The sequence below is a fragment of the Populus trichocarpa genome, chromosome 11 (genome assembly GCF_000002775.5).
Source record: "Populus trichocarpa isolate Nisqually-1 chromosome 11, P.trichocarpa_v4.1, whole genome shotgun sequence".
Lineage (NCBI taxonomy): Eukaryota > Viridiplantae > Streptophyta > Magnoliopsida > Malpighiales > Salicaceae > Populus > Populus trichocarpa.
Window position 1 is genome coordinate 14,388,288 of NC_037295.2, and position 18,615 is coordinate 14,406,902.

At 34.2% G+C, this 18,615-nt stretch overlaps 2 protein-coding genes across 4 annotated transcripts; one reads left to right on the forward strand and one right to left on the reverse strand.

Annotated features, from left to right (window-relative positions):
• Positions 1–674: 674 nt before the first annotated feature.
• LOC112323309 (probable glutathione S-transferase parC) lies at positions 675–13,460 on the forward strand. Of its 2 annotated transcripts, none has more exons than XM_052445420.1 (2): positions 675–1,109; positions 13,201–13,460. In XM_052445420.1, the coding sequence occupies exons 1-2, from the start codon at positions 795–797 to the stop codon at positions 13,309–13,311; spliced, it is 426 nt and encodes a 141-aa protein (XP_052301380.1). In that variant the 5' UTR covers positions 675–794; the 3' UTR covers positions 13,312–13,460. The 2 variants fall into 2 exon arrangements, with proteins under 2 accessions (XP_052301380.1, XP_024436657.1); XM_024580889.2 differs by lacking the exon at positions 13,201–13,460 and adding an exon at positions 1,209–2,983 and having other exon boundaries at positions 719–1,109.
• LOC18109969 (probable glutathione S-transferase parC) lies at positions 8,673–17,739 on the reverse strand. 2 transcript variants are annotated; one of them, XM_052445421.1, is made up of 3 exons: positions 17,387–17,739; positions 17,036–17,072; positions 8,673–9,449 (listed from the first exon to the last, which is right to left on the reverse strand). In XM_052445421.1, exons 1-3 carry the CDS (start codon positions 17,699–17,701, stop codon positions 9,139–9,141), a joined length of 663 nt encoding a protein of 220 aa, XP_052301381.1. In that variant the 5' UTR covers positions 17,702–17,739; the 3' UTR covers positions 8,673–9,138. The 2 variants fall into 2 exon arrangements, with proteins under 2 accessions (XP_052301381.1, XP_006388266.2); XM_006388204.3 differs by lacking the exons at positions 17,036–17,072; positions 17,387–17,739 and adding an exon at positions 9,800–10,162 and having other exon boundaries at positions 8,673–9,486.
• Between the last annotated feature and the right edge of the window lie 876 nt (positions 17,740–18,615).

Below are 18,615 nucleotides of genomic sequence, written 5' to 3' on the forward strand. Positions count from 1 at the left end.
TATAATTATTAAATTTTATAATATTTAAGATTATTAACTATGTAACTAAATATTATTTAATTACTATATATGAAATAAATATGATTGAGGTTAGCTAATTTTAAAATATTTAAGTAGCATTTTATTTATATATAAAAAAACATTACTCATAGTTTTTGAAGTGAAATCTAATATACATTTAATCTGTTTTTATAAAAATTACCCTCTTACTCTCAAAATTTAAACAGCTAATTTCAAAATTCTTATCAAACACTTCTTTCATATTTTAATTACTTTCTTTTGAAGAAAAAATCTAGAAAAACGGGGAGTAAAACTGGCTTTAATTTAGTTATTCCACCACTACTTTGCCATGGTAACGTTTTGATTTCTTATTTGTTGAAATCTAATAAAGAGCCGCTGCTTTAATTTTTATCCTGCCTTATGCGATGAAACGAGGGCGAAAAAAATCTTGGCATTGTTCTCCAAGATTTTGAGATTCTGGATCCTTCTCTTGTGATGACTAGTCTAATTCGCTTTAATAATTTTACAAGAAGAATATTTGTAACATTTTGTTGACAAAATGTTGCGAGGAGGTTTCCCAGGAAAATCCCAACCTGTCAACAATAATGTTGACCATTCTGATGCAAGCAATGACGACAAAAGCGAAGCACCTAGAAATTCAAGGGAGACTGAACACTCCACATGCAAAGGTCTCATCTTCTGCTATAAATTCTTGTTTTCGCCTCAGTTCCACATTGCAAATTGAAAAAGGAAACAAATTACTGAGAAAAATCTTGATTCTCTTTGTGCAACAAATGGCTAATGAAGTGGTTCTACTGGATTTGAAGCTTAGTCCTTTTGCAGCAAGGGTGAGGATAGCTTTGGAAGAGAAGGGAATAGAATATAAATCTAAGGTAGAGGACTTGAGCAACAAGAGCTCTACTCTTCTCAAGATGAACCCAGTTCATCAGAAAATCCCTGTCTTAATCCATAATGGGAGACCCATCTGTGAGTCAATGGTCATAGTTCAATATATTGATGAGGTTTGGAGCCATAAACCTTCATTGTTGCCTTCTGATCCTTATCGACGTGCACATGCCAGGTTTTGGGCTGACTACATCGACAAGAAGGTAAGTTCCTAGTACTGATTTGTTTTCTCTGTCTTACTGTGTTTACTTTTTGAAAGGAAACATTAATGAAGTAATGACATGCAAACTGGTTTCGTACAGATGTATCCTACTGGAAGGAATCTATGGGCATCTGAAGGTGAGCTCAAGGAATCATCGAAGAAGGACTTGATTCAGTGCTTTAAAATCTTGGAAGAAGAACTCGGAGACAAGCTATATTTTGGGGATGAGAGCTTTGGCTATATAGACTTGGCACTTATTTCATTCCACAGCTTCTTTTACACATTTGAGACCCTAGGAAACTGGAGCATGGTTGCCGAGTGTTGGTAGGAGAAACCACTAGTGGTGGCTCTGATACCAATTGTTGGGGATTCCTGCTCCCCATGCGGAACGGTGGTGTTCATGATCATTGCTCAAAGGAGGCTAAGCATACTGACACAATATTTAACGTGGTTCGGCTAATCGCCTACATCCACGGGTGAGATCAATATTATTAGAGATAGAGAAAGAATACAACACACGGAGGAGGATCACATCCACTCAACTCCCATCTCTCATTGCTACATAGGGCAGCAGCTGCATATGGCAGCAGGGCTGCTGGTGGCAGCCCTTCTCTTTCTTTCTCTCTTCTTCTCTCTTTTGTTCTTGCTCTCTCTCTCTCTTTATGCTGCACTCTTGGTGTCTATTTATAGGCTTCAATGACAGCTTCTCTTGCTCCTTTGTCAACAATGGTGGCTGCCAAACTTACCAAACTTTGACATTGGACAATGGTTGTTGGCTGCCACCAACAACCCACCATTGTAGCCTCCTTCTTTGACAATGTCAAGGGGCTGCAAATGCTGCATCAGCAGCCCTCTTTGACTCTCACATGGCAGCCATCTTCTTTGACAATGGCAGCCACATAATTGGCAATATTCCAACAATCACCCCCTTTGCCATTTATGTGGGTAATTGTCCTCTTGCCTTTTCTACACAATGGTATGGTCAAAACATAATTTTGACAACTTTCATTTTTAAGCAAAAAATCAAACACCACTTTAAACCATAAGCTCTGATACCAATTTTAGGGAATTCCGACCGGTGATGTTCTGATATTTGCTCATAGGAGGTAAAGCACACTGACACAATATTTAACGTGGTTCGGCTAATCGCCTACATCCACGGGTGAGATCAATATTATTAGAGATAGAGAAAGAATACAACACACGGAGGAGGATCACATCCACTCAACTCCCATCTCTCATTGCTACATAGGGCAGCAGCTGCATATGGCAGCAGGGCTGCTGGTGGCAACCCTTCTCTTTCTTTCTCTCTTCTTCTCTCTTTTGTTCTTGCTCTCTCTCTCTCTTTATGCTGCACTCTTGGTGTCTATTTATAGGCTTCAATGACAGCTCCTCTTGCTCCTTTGTCAACAATGGTGGCTGCCAAACTTACCAAACTTTGACATTGGACAATGGTTGTTGGCTGCCACCAACAACCCACCATTGTAGCCTCCTTCTTTGACAATGTCAAGGGGCTGCAAATGCTGCATCAGCAGCCCTCTTTGACTCTCACATGGCAGCCATCTTCTTTGACAATGGCAGCCACATAATTGGCAATATTCCAACACCGAGTTCCCTAAGCTCGTGGAGTGGGGCGAGAGATGCTTGCAAAAGGAGAGCGTCTCCAAGTCTTTAAGTGACCAAACGGAGGTTTATGAAGTCGTTTTGCAGATCTTCAAACCGAAGCTGGGGATTGAATAAATATATAATACTGCAAATGGAGAGTGTATCCAAGTCCATTCTATTGTGGCATTTTATGTTTTCTTAACTTGTTCTGGAAGAGTATTCGGTTGGTTAGTTCAGCCTGATAATAATAAAGGGTTCTTGGATATTAAACTCTGATCTTCTAAGCAGGGAAACTTATTAATTGCCAGAATGAGCAATCCAATTGCAGATACAAAAAAATCACCCCAACATGACAGAAAGGACTGGCAAAAAACAACATAATGCATTAGCAAAAAAACAATTGTTCCTCCCGATCTTATTGTGCACGGCATCGGATGACGGGTATAGTTCCTAACTTGTTAGGGATTTTGGATATGTTTGAAAAATAAAAAAAATATGATTTGAAAGGTTCAGGAGTCGCTACCTAGTATTATAGTTATTAGAAAATCTAATGGTTTACGAGAGTCCGGGCAAGCGGACTAGATGCGCAAGGTGAAAACTCATCACTCCTAGTGCACTCTACCTATAATAAGCTGCATTATTTTTTTGTTTGATATAAACTATGATATTGTTGTGTTTTCTAACTGTTAATCTGTTTAAGGTTTAAGAAAAGTCGTTCTTGGTAAGGAAATCCTTATCTTATCAGGTTAAAATCTTAACCGTTCTAAAATCAAAACATTAAAAATTGCCAGAATGAGCAATCTAATTGCAGATACAAAAAAATCACCCCAACATGACAGAAAGGACTGGCAAAAAACAACATAATGCATTAGCAAAAAAAAATTGTTCCTCCCGATCTTATTGTGCACAACATCGGACGACGGGTATAGTTCCTGAATTGATAGGGATTTTGGATATGTTTGAAAAATCAAAAAAATATGTTTGAAAGGTTCAGGAGTCGCTACATAGTATTATAGTTATTTGAAAATCTAATGGTTTACGAGAGTCCGGGCAAGCGGACTAGATGCGCAAGGTGAAAACTCATCACTCCTAGTGCACCCTAACTATAATAAGCTGCATTATTTTTTTGTTTGATATAAACTATGATATTGTTGTTTTTTCTAACTGTTAATCTGTCTAAGATTTAAGAAAAGTCTTTCTTGGTAAGGAAATACTTATCTTATCAGGTTAAAATCCTAGCCGTTCTAAAGTCAAAACATAAAAAATTGCCAGAATGAGCAATCCAATTGCAGATACAAAAAAATCACCCCAACATGACAGAAAAGACTGGCAAAAAACAACATAATGCATTAGCAAAAAAACAATTGTTCTCCCCGGTCTTATTGTGCACGGCATCGGACGATGGGTATAGTTCCTGAATTGATAGGGATTTTGGATATGTTTGAAAAATCAAAAAAATATGATTTGAAAGGTTCAGGAGTCGCTACCTAGTATTATAGTTATTAGAAAATCTAATGGTTTACGAGAGTCCGGGCAAGCGGACTAGATGCGCAAGGTGAAAACTCATCACTCCTAGAGCACTCTACCTATAATAAGCTGCATTATTTTTTTGTTTGATATAAACTATGATATTATTGTGTTTTCTAATTGTTAATCTGTTTAAGGTTTAAGAAAAGTCGTTCTTGGTAAGGAAATCCTTATCTTATCAGGTTAAAATCTTAGCCGTTCTAAAGTCAAAACATTAAAAATTGCCAGAATGAGCAATCTAATTGCAGATACAAAAAAATAACCCCAACATGACAGAAAGGACTGGCAAAAAACAACATAATGCATTAGCAAAAAAACAATTGTTCCTCCCGGTCTTCTTGTGCACGGCAACGGACGACGGGTATAGTTCCTGAATTGATAGGGATTTTGGATATGTTTGAAAAATCAAAAAAATATGATTTGAAAGGTTCAGAAGTCGCTACCTAGTATTATAGTTATTAGAAAATCTAATGGTTTACGAGAATCCGGGCAAGCGGACTAGATGCGCAAGGAGAAAACTCATCACTCCTAGTGCACCCTATGTATAATAAGCTGCATTATTGTTTTTTTTTATATAAACTATGATATTGTTGTGTTTTCTAACTGTTAATCTGTCTAAAGTTTAAGAAAAGTCTTTCTTGGTAAGGAAATCCTTATCATATCAGGTTAAAATCCTAGCCGTTTTAAAGTCAAAACATAAAAAAGATAAAAAAAAATTGTCTTTTTATTCAATATCGGAAATACATGTTACCTATAAGTTTATAATCTCGTATATTAAAAAATTGGTTTTTTTACAATGTAGGAAAAATTCTAATGATTTTAATAAACTAGTTATTAATTCCAAAATGCATGCAAAATAAAAGGACTATTTTTGAAATTTTTAGTATGCTAAATTATGCAAATATAATTTATTTTTTAGAAACTTGACCATTTGCACACAAATAAAAGTGTATATTTTCAAAATAGGAACTTTTTTTATTTTTTCGTATTTGTTTTCTGAAATTTCAAAGAAAAACAAGTGTGTTTAACATCAGGTTAGTATTTTACAATACAAGTTTACAACCTAAATATTAAATAAAATGGTTGGGAAATAGGCAAGGGATCCACAAATAATTTTAAAATGGTCCTTGAAAGTTTTCAGAATTTCTAGAAATTATTTGAGATCTGTTTGGCAAAAGCATAAAAAATGAGAACAGAAAGAATACTGGAAAATCAATAGAGCTAAAAATCAGAGACTTAAAAATTGTTTTAAGATCGTGTTTGGCTAACACACCATAAGAATAAAATATGATGTTCTTTTCTTTAAGAATTTTAAGTCAACTGAACGTTGCCCTAGCATAAATGGACTCAGCACAGCCACGTGAGCTGGGATTCCTGACCCAAAGTCCCAAACCCACAAACATGACCCAAAACCAGAAAAGAAATAACGAAGATCAAAAGAGGAGAAAACATTTAAATTTACACAAGAACATGATGAACACTCGGATCAAACCCAAAAACTAAGATTCAATATCAGTCATATTACATCAAATTGAAGACACATAAACATGTACAATCAAAAGTATAGCAAGATTTTGGGGTTGGATTATCACAATAAACAGCCTAAAGTCATGATTATTTGATTTTATGCAAAATATAAAATGAACAAACTGAAGATCAAATGTCATGATTTAAGTGTTTTTAAACCTATAAGGTCCTAAATTAATTATCAACAAGATAAAATACATGTGCAAGAGCCAACAATTGATCAAAAAGATATGCAAAACATGGACCCAAGACCATCTTCAACATACAAATGTGAAACCCATAAAGCATAAGAACCCAAAAATGCTCGGTAGAGGCTTTAAAACCAAAAAATGCCTAAAACCCAAAAACAACAACCAAATCTTAAACACGCTCAACACAATTTGTTGGAACCATCAAAACAACAAGAAACAACGAATCAAGAGCAAAACAGTAAGCAAAATACATAATGACAGCAAGCAAAAATAGCATTCTACATGCATAATCATTGTTCAATTGATTAAACTTATTATCTTGAAGCTTAAACAAAATGTCTACAACTTTAACAAACCCAGCAAGCTATCATAAAACAACCTAATCCACAACAATATCAAAACTTAACATAATTTGTCATAGTTTTACAAATGATTAACCAAACATTCAAGTATACAAAACAACATGATACATTATCATATACCATACCATAATCACATTCTAACATATTAAACAAGGCAATCCAACAAAACGTGAACAATACAAGCTATTTTTAAAGCATGCTTAAACATCTCAAAAAAAATATTTAAAAGTTTTTAAAACTAGCAAATGACTTCAAAGGATGCTTAAAAATCATTTTGAGCAGCAATTTAAAAAGGCAAAACATAAGGGGTAAGGGGTGTGCTCATTGAGCTCCACCCCCTCATTAGAGTTTGAAAGTATACCTTGTAAAGAGAATGTGGTTTCCTCCTCTGAATTCTTTGATTCTTTCTTCTTGAATTTCAAATTTTTTTCGATTTAGATTCCACCTTTTCTTTCTCAACAAATCAATCTTTATAACTTTCCTTTCAATTATATTCTAGGTATCCTCTTAATTTTTATGTATTTATTTTCTTTTTTCTCCATGATTTTCTGTCGGATTCCTACCCTTTTTTCTGTATGATTTCTTCTCCATTTATAGCCCTAAAATGGTAGGTGGTTGTGAAACCACTTATAGATTTGAAGGTGGTTTTCAAAAACTAGATCATAAGAGATTCAATAAGTCAAATGAGGTATAAACATGTGATGAGGATAACTGATCCTTATAAAAAAGATGTTTCTCAGTTGAGTTGTAGTGGTTGGAGCCTCTAACGTGGTCGGAGATCCACGTTTATTAAGTTGAAGGTAGCAACTCGATCAGCCTTCTCGGCTGAAATTGACAATAAAATAGGGTTAGCCGATGTGTCACTCAGTTTATTAATTAAAAACAAGTGACATGTCATCAATTTAAACCTTAAAAATTAGGGTTTTCTAATTGGGAATTTGATAAATTTTAATTTAGTCTCAATTGTTTCAATTTAAGCTTAAACATCCTTAATTGGGACAAAACTCATTAATTTTATGCAATTAGACCCTTGTTAAAAATCAAATGAAACCCCTCAAGTCTGGCACCTTTTTCAAAGTAATCCTTGTTTTTTAATTTGTTCTATTTAATCCCCAATCAAGCCTTAAAATTTGATTGTCGTCAATATAATCCCTGGAAGAGTTTAGTATAGCCCTCAAGTATAGCCCTCAATGTTGTGCGCCTTTTGTAGGCAGGTCCTTGATCTTGAATTTCTTCACTTGACCCTTAATTGGCCTTTAAACTTTGATTTTCTTGCAATTTCGCCTCTGATTTCATTCAATTAAGCTTGTAAAAATTAAGTATAGTCCTCTAAGATATTGTGAAAATACAAAAAAAGTCTATTGATGCCAATTTTAATTTGTTGGATTACAGGGGTATTTTACCGTCTCACCATGCATTTTATTTTTTTTATTTTTTAAGAGCATTTTGGTTGTTTTACTAAATTACCTCTCAACTTACCTTATAAATACAAAAAAAGAATCATTGTGAAAAGACAAAAAAAACCATTGAGGGTAATTTTTTTTTCTTTTAAGAGCATTTTGGTCGTTTTACTATGCTTAAGGAATTACAAAAGATATACACTCCCGGTCAATTCTTTAATGATTAATGGGTCATGTAAAAAGATCATATTATCCTTAACATCAAGGCATTTGATTTTCTTAGATAAGAGCAAAGACGTCATTGTCCTTTTGCAAGTGATAAAGTTCCAAAAAATCCAAGTAGCCTAGGAATAAAGCTCTTGGATTGGATAATCGGTTAATCAATTGATCCTACCAATCCCATTCATTCTTCCTGGTCAAGGTAGTTGATAGCTTATACTTGGTACTTGGTAGGCCAAGGTGGCTTATGGCTAGTACCTGCAAAAGGTCTTTTTTTATGGAGGTGATGACTCTTCGATGCTTAAATAAGTATCTTTTTAGAGAGAGATGCTTTGAAAATATATGTGCAGTAGAGAATGAATATTGTGAACCTTTGATTTGAAGGTTTCATGGTGTAATTATTACCCATTAGTATTATCTTTTTGTGAAGAGGATGACGAAAAAAGATATTACAAAAAAAAAAAGATAAGAAAAAAAATGATAATGAATATGTCAAGTGTAAAATGATAAAAATTCAAGTATACAAAGATAAAATTTAAGAAAAACTTGTTTTCTAAAAAAATCAAAAATTATAAATTTGCCATTTCTACATTAATGTTTTTTTCAAAAACAAAAGTGTAAAGAAAAAAAGGAAACACTAAAAATATTTTAAAAAATGAAGATAAGAAAAAGAAATGAAGATAAATAAGTCAAGTGTAAAATAATAAAAATAACAAGTATAAAGAGAAAGAAATACATAAAAAAAAACTTGTTTTCTTATATAAAAAAAATAAAAAATTACAATTTTATCACCGCTAATAAACACAGTATAAAATTAGCAAAATTTACCATTATTCTATTTCTACATAAAAACACCTTTTTCTATTAATATATGTATAATATGCACTGCTCTATTTTGAAGGTCCAAAATTATTTATTTGTTCAAGGGCAAATTCAATTCCCTAGTTATACTCGATGACCATATTTATTAGGCTGTGAACAATTTAATGACGTTATGGACAAACACACACTGTCTCCCATTTTATGCCAAGCTTCGATTCAATTTTGATGGTAGAATCATATATAAATTAAAATATGTTTATAATACTTTTAAAAGAGAAAGATCAGCCCTCCCAGAAATTTCTATATATATAAAAAAAACGGCTTTATTCAATAGAATCGCTATCTCTTTGTATAATTCATTGTTCGGATTATCTCTCTCACTTAACCCCATGCCACGCCATGAGCTCCAAAACAAATTCATAAGCTTTGTGCTGGTCGAGCACTACTGACTTTGAAACAGTCTCCCTTTGCGAGCATCTCTTAGCCCATGCCACGATCTCGGGGCACTCCTCTTCCATGGAAAATCTTCCGAGGGTCTCAAATGCGTAGAAAAAGCTGAAGAAGGGAATAAGCGCAATGTCTCTTAGACCAAAACTCTCACCCCCAAAGTAGGGCTTGTCTCCAAGCTCTCCTTCCAATGCTTTGAAGCTTTCTATGAGACTCTTCTTCGCTGCTTCTTGGCGTTCACCTTTTGCTGCCCATAACAACCGCGCGTTTGGGAAAATCTGCAAATGCCCGTTCATTTTTATCATCAGACAGTTTTTATAAAGGTGAAGAAGCATTGAGCTTTGACGTGATTAGTTGCTTAAGAATCATGGCTACAAATTTGAAAGTCTCAAAACTTCGCATCTTGGAATCAATATATGAGAAGTTAGAGGGAGGAAGAGCATCCTCCATTACATATGCCTAATGTCTAGTATGTTATCCAATGAGAGAAGAGGAAATTTTCCGAAAAAACAAGGTTTCAAAAACAAAATCGATATATTGAATAAAGGAGAACAAATTAACTAGCTAGAGGAAAAGAAAAGGATGGCTCACATGTTTATCCACATAGTCAGCCCAGAACCTAGCATGAGCCCTCTCACAGGGATCGGAGGGGAATAAAGGAGCTTTGTGTTTCCAAACTTCATCGATATATTCAATTATGATGAGTGATTCACAAATCGGCTTTCCTTCATGGATCAAAACAGGGACTTTCTTGTAAACAGGGTTCATCTCTAGAAGCAAAGAACTCTTGTTGAACAAATTCTGTTCTCGGGACACATAATCTATTTCCTTCTCTGCCAGAGCAACTTTCACCCTCATTGCAAAAGGACTAGCCCAGAAACCCAGTAATACCACTTCTTCTGCCATTACTATCACACAACTTCGTATTCGCTTTCCATAATTATAACTGAATACTTTCCCATGCATGCATGTCTAGGTTCTTTTAAGGTCGTCATTGCTTGCATAAGACCTAACAAATATTTGACTAAGTGGCTATCAATGCCGGAGATCCAATCTCAGATTTTTCTTGTGAGAGAAGTCTTGTCGTGAAGTACAAATGAAATTGTGGATCGAAGGGGTAAAAAAAGAGCAGAAAGGAAAAGGGAATACAAACGAGACCCGCTTATGCGAATTCTTTATCATCTAGATCTTTTTTCCTCCAGCTTTACGTTTATGACAGTTGATTTTTGCCCCAAAATATATATATTAAAAAAAAAGTCTAAGAGCCATCAAAGAAAACAGTATTTTTATTATTTTTATGGATTGAAACAGTATTTTTATTATTTTATCTTTCTTATAAAAAACAAACAAAGCTTACTTTGGAGTAAAATCATTTTTTTAGGGTTTTTTATCTTTCCAAAATTTCTTGCACGATAAAATGATGTTTTTTTATTAAACTTGCAAAAGAAGACTTTTTCATGTTTTTTTTATTTTTTTCTCACCAAAACGATAGAATTATCTTTATAATAAAAAAAGGCATTAAGTTCACATCTACACCTAAATCACATAAAGATTTTTCAAAATAAAAATTTCCAATTGTACAATAGTAAAACTACTCTCTCTTTATCTTTCAATTTAAGAGGTAAATATTTTTGTTGTAAAACTACTCTCTTCAATTAGCATCATTAATTGTCTCGTACTCTTTCCAACTTCCAACTTTCATTAGCATAGTTAGGAATTTTCTCTAAAGCTTCACAAAAGGAATATTAATATGCAATTGCTCAAATGTTGGCTGCTATTTTACTATGGGATATCTTTAGGTGGTCTAGTTTCCCTTTTATTATTCATTACCAGAAATTCGCTTAATACCAACGGAATAATTATGTTGGTAATTTGCGGTCATAATTACCGACGGCATATTTTTCGTCTGTAATTCAGTCGGTATATATCGATGGAATACTTCGGTCGGTATATGCCGAAGGAATTACAGACGGAATATTCAAAATTAAAAAAAAGGACGGTTCGCTGACGTGGAAGTTTTTGCGGGTGATTTTACCGATAGAATCACAGAGGGATTCAAACCAGGAGCTCCGTACAGTGATGTGACCGATTCACCGTCAGAATTGCCGACTAAATCACTAAGGGATTCAAACTGGGATCTCCGTACAGTGACGTTACTGACGGATTTTATCAGTTTTTGTAAGTAATTCTATCTTTTAAAATTTTAACATTTAAATGTCAATTTTATTATTTTTTTAGTATATGTATTCTGTTAGTATATGTACATGTTTTATTGTTATTTCTCAAACAAACTTGTAGTATATGAATGTATAATTTTGTACTTGTTATGGTTTGTTTTAGATTTTGTAAAATTGTATTTGTTTGTAAATTGTTGAAACTTTATTGAATTACCGAATTACATGTGTTGTTTTCAAATAATTAATAGCTTGTTTAACTGGTCCGTTTTAATTTTCGTAAATTTATATGTATAAATTTGTATGCACGTTGATAATTGATAATAAATATTTAATATTTATGAGAAGTTGTAATTAGTTTGTTGGATAATCTCGAGGTAAACCAATATTTTTGTAAATTTATTTACCTAATATAGTTAATTAATACATGTTGTCATCATAATTTTATAGAGGTTCGATAGAAGTCATGGATGATCGTTCATGGATGTATCTAGATTCACCCCAAGAATTGCGGATGATGGATTATTGTAACGGGGTTCAGGGTTTTATTAATTTCGCAACATCTATTCCCAGAAATTTTACTGGAGGCGGTATTAGGTGTCCATGTAGGAAGTGTCAAAATAAAACGTATTTGCATCCAGATGTTGTAATGATGCATCTTCTACCCAAAGGGTTTATAGAGAATTACCGGTGTTGGTATGCACATGAAGAAGTATTTGTTCGTAATAAGAGCATGAGAGAAATGGTGGTTGGGTTAACTTCTAGTGCTAGCAACGTGCATGAAGTTGCAAATGACAACACTAATCCTTACAGGAATATGGTTATGGATGCAATGAGAATGAATCAAGGTAATGTCAGTCCATGTCCAATCATAGAAGAAGAACCTAATGCAGATGCAGCTAGGTTTTTTGATTTGTTGAAAGATTCTGACGAACCATTATGGGATGACTACACAAACCACAGTAAATTATCGGTCGTAGCACAGGTGTTCACCATCAAGTCAGCTCACGGGTTGAGTGAGTCGGGTATGACAAAATTATTGAATGAGCGAGAAGCATTTTACCTGAAGGGATCAGGCTGAAAGAGAACTTCTATACTGCAAAGTCCATGATGAAACCCCTCGGTTTAGGATACTAGAAAATTGACATGTGCCCTAACTTCTGCATGTTATACTACCTTGAAAATGTTGAGCTGACCGAGTGCATGACATGTGGGCATTCCCGTTACAAACCCAGAATTGGCACGGGAAAGACTCTAGTGGCATATAAAAAACTTAGATACTTCTCAATCACACCTAGACTGTAGAGGTTATTCATGTCACCAAGGACTGTTGAGCACATGACATGACACCAATCACATGATGTGGTTGATGGAGTGATGGTGCATCCTTCTGACGGAGAAGCGAGGAAACACTTTAACAGTGTGCATCCTCACTTTTCAGTTGAATCAAGGAACGTGCGTCTTGGGTTATGTACAGACGGATTCAACCCTTTCAGGTCATTTGCTGCTCTTTATTCTTGTTGGTCGGTCATACTCACGGTTTATAACTTGCCACTAGAAATGTGTGTGAGGCCTTAGTCTATGTTTTTATCTACTGTCTTACCCGGTCCGAGCAGCCCGGGCCAGAATATAGATGTTTGTCTTTGACCATTGATTGATGAGTTGGCACAGTTTTGGTCCTCCGGAGCTTTGACTTATGATATATCGAGGAAACCTAATTTTGTTAGAACTGATGAAATTTCTTTCTCTATCTTACTGTGTTTACTTTTTGAAAGGAAACATTAATGAAGCAATGACATGCAAACTGGTTTCGTCCAGATGTATCCTACTGGAAGGAATTTATGGGCATCTGAAGGTGAGCTCAAGGAATCATCAAAGAAGGACTTGATTCAGTGCTTTAAAATCTTGGAAGAAGAACTCGGAGACTAGCTATATTTTGGGGATGAGAGCTTTGGCTATATAGACTTGGCACTTATTTCATTCCACAGCTTCTTTTACACATTTGAGACCCTAGGAAACTGGAGCATGGTTGCCGAGTTCCCTAAGCTCGTGGAGTGGGGTGAGAGATGCTTGCAAAAGGAGAGCGTCTCCAAGTATTTAAGTGACCAAAAGGAGGTTTATGAAGTCGTTTTGCAGATCATCAAACAGAAGCTGGGGATTGAATAAATATATAATACTGCAAATGGAGAGTATATCCAAGTCCATTTTATTGTGGCATTTTATGTTTTCTTAACTTGTTCTGGGACAATATTCGGTTGGTTAGTTCAGCCTGATAATAATAAAGGGTTCTTGGATATTAAACTCGGATCTTCTAAGCAGGGAAACTTATTAATTGTCAGAATGAGCAATCCAATTACAGATTCAAAAGAATCACCCCAACATGACAGAAAAGACCGGCAAAAAATGGCAAAAAACAACATAATGCATTAGCAAAAAACAATTGTTCCTCCCTTCTTGTTGTGCACGGTATGGGACAATGGGTATGGTTCCTGAATTAATAAAGGTTTTGGTTGTGTTTGAAAAATTAAAAAAAAATATGATTTGAAAGGTTTAGTAATCACCACTTAGTATTATAATCATTAGAAAATCTAATGGTTCACGAGAGTCCGGGTAAGCGAACTAGTTGTGCAAAGAGAAAACTCATTACACCCACTGCACCCTACCTATAATAAGTTGCATTATTTTTTTGTCTGATATAAACTACTATACTGTTGTGTTTTCTAACTGTTAATCTGTCTAAGGTTTAAGAAAAGTCTTCATTGGTAAGAAAATCCTTAACTTATCAGGTTAAAATCCTAGTCGTTCTAAAGTCAACATTAAAAATTGTTTTAAGATCGTGTTTGGCTAACACACCATAAAAATAAAATATGATGTTTTTTTCTTTTAAGAATTTTAAGTCAACTGAATGTTACCTTAGCATAAATGGACTCGGCACAACAACGTGGGTTGGGCTTCTTGGCCCAAAGGCCCAAAACCATAAACATGACCCAAAACCAAAAAATAAATAACGAAGATCAAAAGAGGAGAAAACATTTAAATTTACACAAGAACATGATGAACACTCGGATCAAACCCAAAAACTAAGATTCAATATCAGTCATATTACATCAAATCGAAGACACATAAACATGTACAATCAAAAGTATAGCAACATTTTGGGGCTTGATTATCACAACAAACAGCCTAAAGTCATGAATATTATTTGATTTTATGCAAAATATAAAATGAAAAAGTGAAGATCAAATTTCATGATTTAAGTGTTTTTAAACCCATAAGGTCCTAAATTAATGATCAACAAGATAAAATACATAAGCAAGAGCCAACAATTGATCAAAAAGATATGCAAAACATGGACCTAAGACCATCTTCAATTGACAAATGTGAAACCCATAAAGCATAAGAGCCCAAAAATGCTCGATAGAGGCTTTAAAACCAAAAAATTCGTAAAACCCAAAAACAACAACCAAAGCTTAAACACGCTCAACACAATTTGCTTGAACCATTAAAACAATAAGAAACAATGAATCAAGAATAAAACAATAAGTAAAATACATAATGACAGTAAGAAAAAATAACATTTTCTATGCATAAACACTGTTCTATTGATTAAAATTATTATATTGAAATTTAAATAAAATGCCTACAACTTCAACAAACCTAGCAAGCTATCATAAAACAACCTAATCCACAACAACATCAAAACTTAACATAACTTGTCATAGTTTTACAAATGCTTAACAAAACATTCAAATATGTAAAACAACATGATACATTATCATATACCATACCATAATCACATTCTAACATATTAAACAAAGCAATCCAACAAAACTTGAATAATACAAACTATTTTTAAAGCATGCTTAAACATCTCAAAACAAATATTTAATAGTTTTTAAAACTAGCAAATGACTTCAAAGGATGCTTAACAATCATTTTGATGAGCAGCAATTTAAAAAGGCAAAACAGAAGGGGGAAGGGGTCTGTTCAATGAGCTCCACCCCCTCAACAGAGTTTGAAAGTTTACCTTGTAAAGAGAATGTGGTTTTCTCCTCTGAATTCTTTGATTTTTTCTTCTTGAATTTCAACTTTTTTTCGATTTAGATTCCACCTTTTCTTTCTCAACAAATCAATCTTTATAACTTTCCTTTCAATTATATTCTAGGTATCCTCTTAATTTCTATGTATTTATTTTTTTTCTCTATGATTTTCTGTCAGATTCCTACCTCTTTTTCTGTATGATTTCATCTCCTTTTATAGCCCTAAAATAGTAGGTGGTTGTGAAACCACTAATAGGTTTGAAGGTGGTTTTCCAAAACTAAATCATAAGGGATTCATTCCTTAGATATGTTAGGAAGCCATTCTTCTCTCTTCTTCTTTTGTTTTCCCTCCCCAAGATGTCTAACAAACTCTTAGATCTTTTAGAAAAGGTTGGGAACCTCATAACGAAAACCTGACAAAAAATTACCGATAAGGGGTGCACCATCCATGAATTAATCATGGCAAATAGAAGATTATTGAAGTCAAACAAACCATATACCTTGTATAGGGCATGTATATCTATCATGGGGATCAAATCTCATCTAATTTGGAGTTCTAGAACTCCACATTCATTGATAGGAAGATGAGTCCTCAATCAGCTTGAAATTGTCAAATACAAGGGAGGCTGATCATGGACAAGATGTTGTGGAGTTCAATGAGTCAAATGAGGTTTAAACATGTGATGAGGATAGTTGATCCTTGTAGATGAGATGTTTTTCAGTCGAGTTTTAGTAGTCGGAGCCTCTAGCGTGGTTGGAGATCCACGTTTATTCACTTGAAGGTGGGGACTCAATCAGTTTTCTCGGCTACAAAAGATAATAAAATAGGGATAGACGATGTGTCACTTGGTTTATTCATTAAAAACAAGTGACATGTCATTTACTTAAACCCTAAAATTAGGGTTTTCTAATTGGAAATTTTAATAAATTTCAATTTAGTCTCTATTGTTCCAATTTAAACTTAAACATCTTTAATGGGAACAAAACTAATTAATTTTATGTAGTTAGACCCTATTAAAAATCAATTGAAACCGACAACCCCTCAATTCTCTAGTTATATTCGATGACCATATTTATTAGGCTATGAACAATTTAATGACGTTATGGACAAACACACACTGGCCCATTTTATGCCAACCTTCGATTCAATTTTGATGGTAGAATCATATATAAATTAATATATGTTTATAATAGTTTTAAAAGAGAAAGATCAGCCCTCCCAGAAAATAGAAAAAAAAAAAAGAGGCTTTATTCAATAGAATCACTATCTCTTTGTATAATTCATTGTTCGGATTATCTCTCTCACTTAACCCCATGCCATGCCATGAGCTCCAAAACAAATTCATAAGCTTTGTGCTGGTCGAGCACTACTGACTTTGAAACAGTCTCCCTTTGCGAGCATCTCTTAGCCCATGCCACGATCTCGGGGCACTCCTCTTCCATGGAAAATCTTCCGAGGGTCTCAAATGCGTAGAAAAAGCTGAAGAAGGGAATAAGCGCAATGTCTATTAGACCAAAACTCTCACCCCCAAAGTAGGGCTTGTCTCCAAGCTCTCCTTCCAATGCTTTGAAGCTTTCTACGAGACTCTTCTTCGCTGCTTCTTGGCGTTCACCTTTTCTTGCGCATAACAACTGCGCGTTTGGGAAAATCTGCAAATGCCCGTTCATTTTTATCATCAGACAGTTTTTATAAAGGTGAAGAAGTGTTGAGCTTTGACGTGATTAGTTGCTTAAGAATCATGGCTACCAATTTGAAAGTCTCAAAACTTCGCATCTTGGAATCAATATATGAGAAGTTAGAGGGAGGAAGAGCATCCTCCATTACATATGCCTAATGTCTAGTATGTTCTCCAATGAGAGAAGAGGAAATTTTCCGAAAAAACAAGGTTTCAAAAAAAAAAATCGATATATTGAATAAAGGAGAACAAAATAACTAGCTAGAGGAAAAGAAAAGGATGGCTCACATGTTTATCCACATAGTCAGCCCAGAACCTAGCATGAGCCCTCTCACAGGGATCGGAGGGGAATAAAGGAGCTTTGTGTTTCCAAACTTCATCGATATATTCAATTATGATGAGTGATTCACAAATCGGCTTTCCTTCATGGATCAAAACAGGGACTTTCTTGTAAACAGGGTTCATCTCTAGAAGCAAAGAACTCTTGTTGAACAAATTCTGTTCTCGGGACACATAATCTATTTCCTTTTCTGCCAGAGCAATTTTCACCCTCATTGCAAAAGGACTAGCCCAAAAACCCAGTAATACCACTTCTTCTGCCATTATTATCACACAACTTCGTATTCGCTTTCCATATTTATAACTGAATACTTTCCCATGCATGCATGTCTAGGTTCTTTTAAGGTCGTCATTGCTTGCATAAGACCTAACAAATATTTGACTAAGTGGCTATCAATGCCGGAGATCCAATCTCAGATTTTTCTTGTGAGAGAAGTCTTGTCGTGAAGTACAAATGAAATTGTGGATCGAAGGGGTAAAAAAAGAACTGAAAGGAAAAGGGAATACAAACGAGACCCGCTTGTGCGAATTCTTTATCATCTAGATCTTTTTTCCTCCAGCTTTACGTTTTTGACAGTTGATTTTTGCCCCAAAATATATATATTAAAAAAAAAAGTCTAAGAGGCATCAAAGAAAACAGTATTTTTATTATTTTTATCTTTCTTATAAAAAACAAACAAAGCTTACTTTGGAGTAAAATCATTTTTTTAGGGTTTTTTTATCTTTCCAAAATTTCTTGCACGATAAAATGATGTGAAAGCAAAAAGATTATTAAACTTGCAAAAGAAGACTTTTTCATGTTTTTTTTATTTTTTCAAAACGATAGAATTATCTTTATAATAAAAAAGGCATTAAGTTCACATCTACACCTAAATCACATAAAGATTTTTCAAAATAAGAATTTCCAATTGTACACTCTCTTTATCTTTCAATTTAAGAGGTAAATATTTTTGTTGTAAAATTAAACTACTCTCTTCAATTAGCATCATTAATTGTCTCGTACTCTTCCAACTTCCAACTTTCATTAGCATAATATTTAGGAATTTTCTCTAAAGCTTCACAAAAGGAATATTAATATGCAATTGCTCAAATGTTGGCTTCTATTTTACTATGGGAAATCTTTAGTTGGTCTAGTTTCCCTTTTATTATTCATTACCAGAAATTCGCTTAATACCAAC

Coding starts and splice junctions, on each gene's coding strand:
- LOC112323309 (XM_024580889.2), top strand. CDS start 795: ATGGCTAATGAAGTGGTTCTACTGGATTTGAAGCTTAGTCCTTTTGCA. Junction 1,110..1,208: donor CTGACTACATCGACAAGAAG/GTAAGTTCCTAG, acceptor GGTTTCGTACAG/ATGTATCCTACTGGAAGGAA.
- LOC18109969 (XM_052445421.1), bottom strand. CDS start 17,701: ATGGCAGAAGAAGTGGTATTACTGGGTTTTTGGGCTAGTCCTTTTGCA. Junction 17,073..17,386: donor CTGACTATGTGGATAAACAT/GTGAGCCATCCT, acceptor GGGCATTTGCAG/ATTTTCCCAAACGCGCAGTT. Junction 9,450..17,035: donor GTTGTTATGCGCAAGAAAAG/GTGAACGCCAAG, acceptor GGGCAGCAAAAG/GTGAACGCCAAGAAGCAGCG.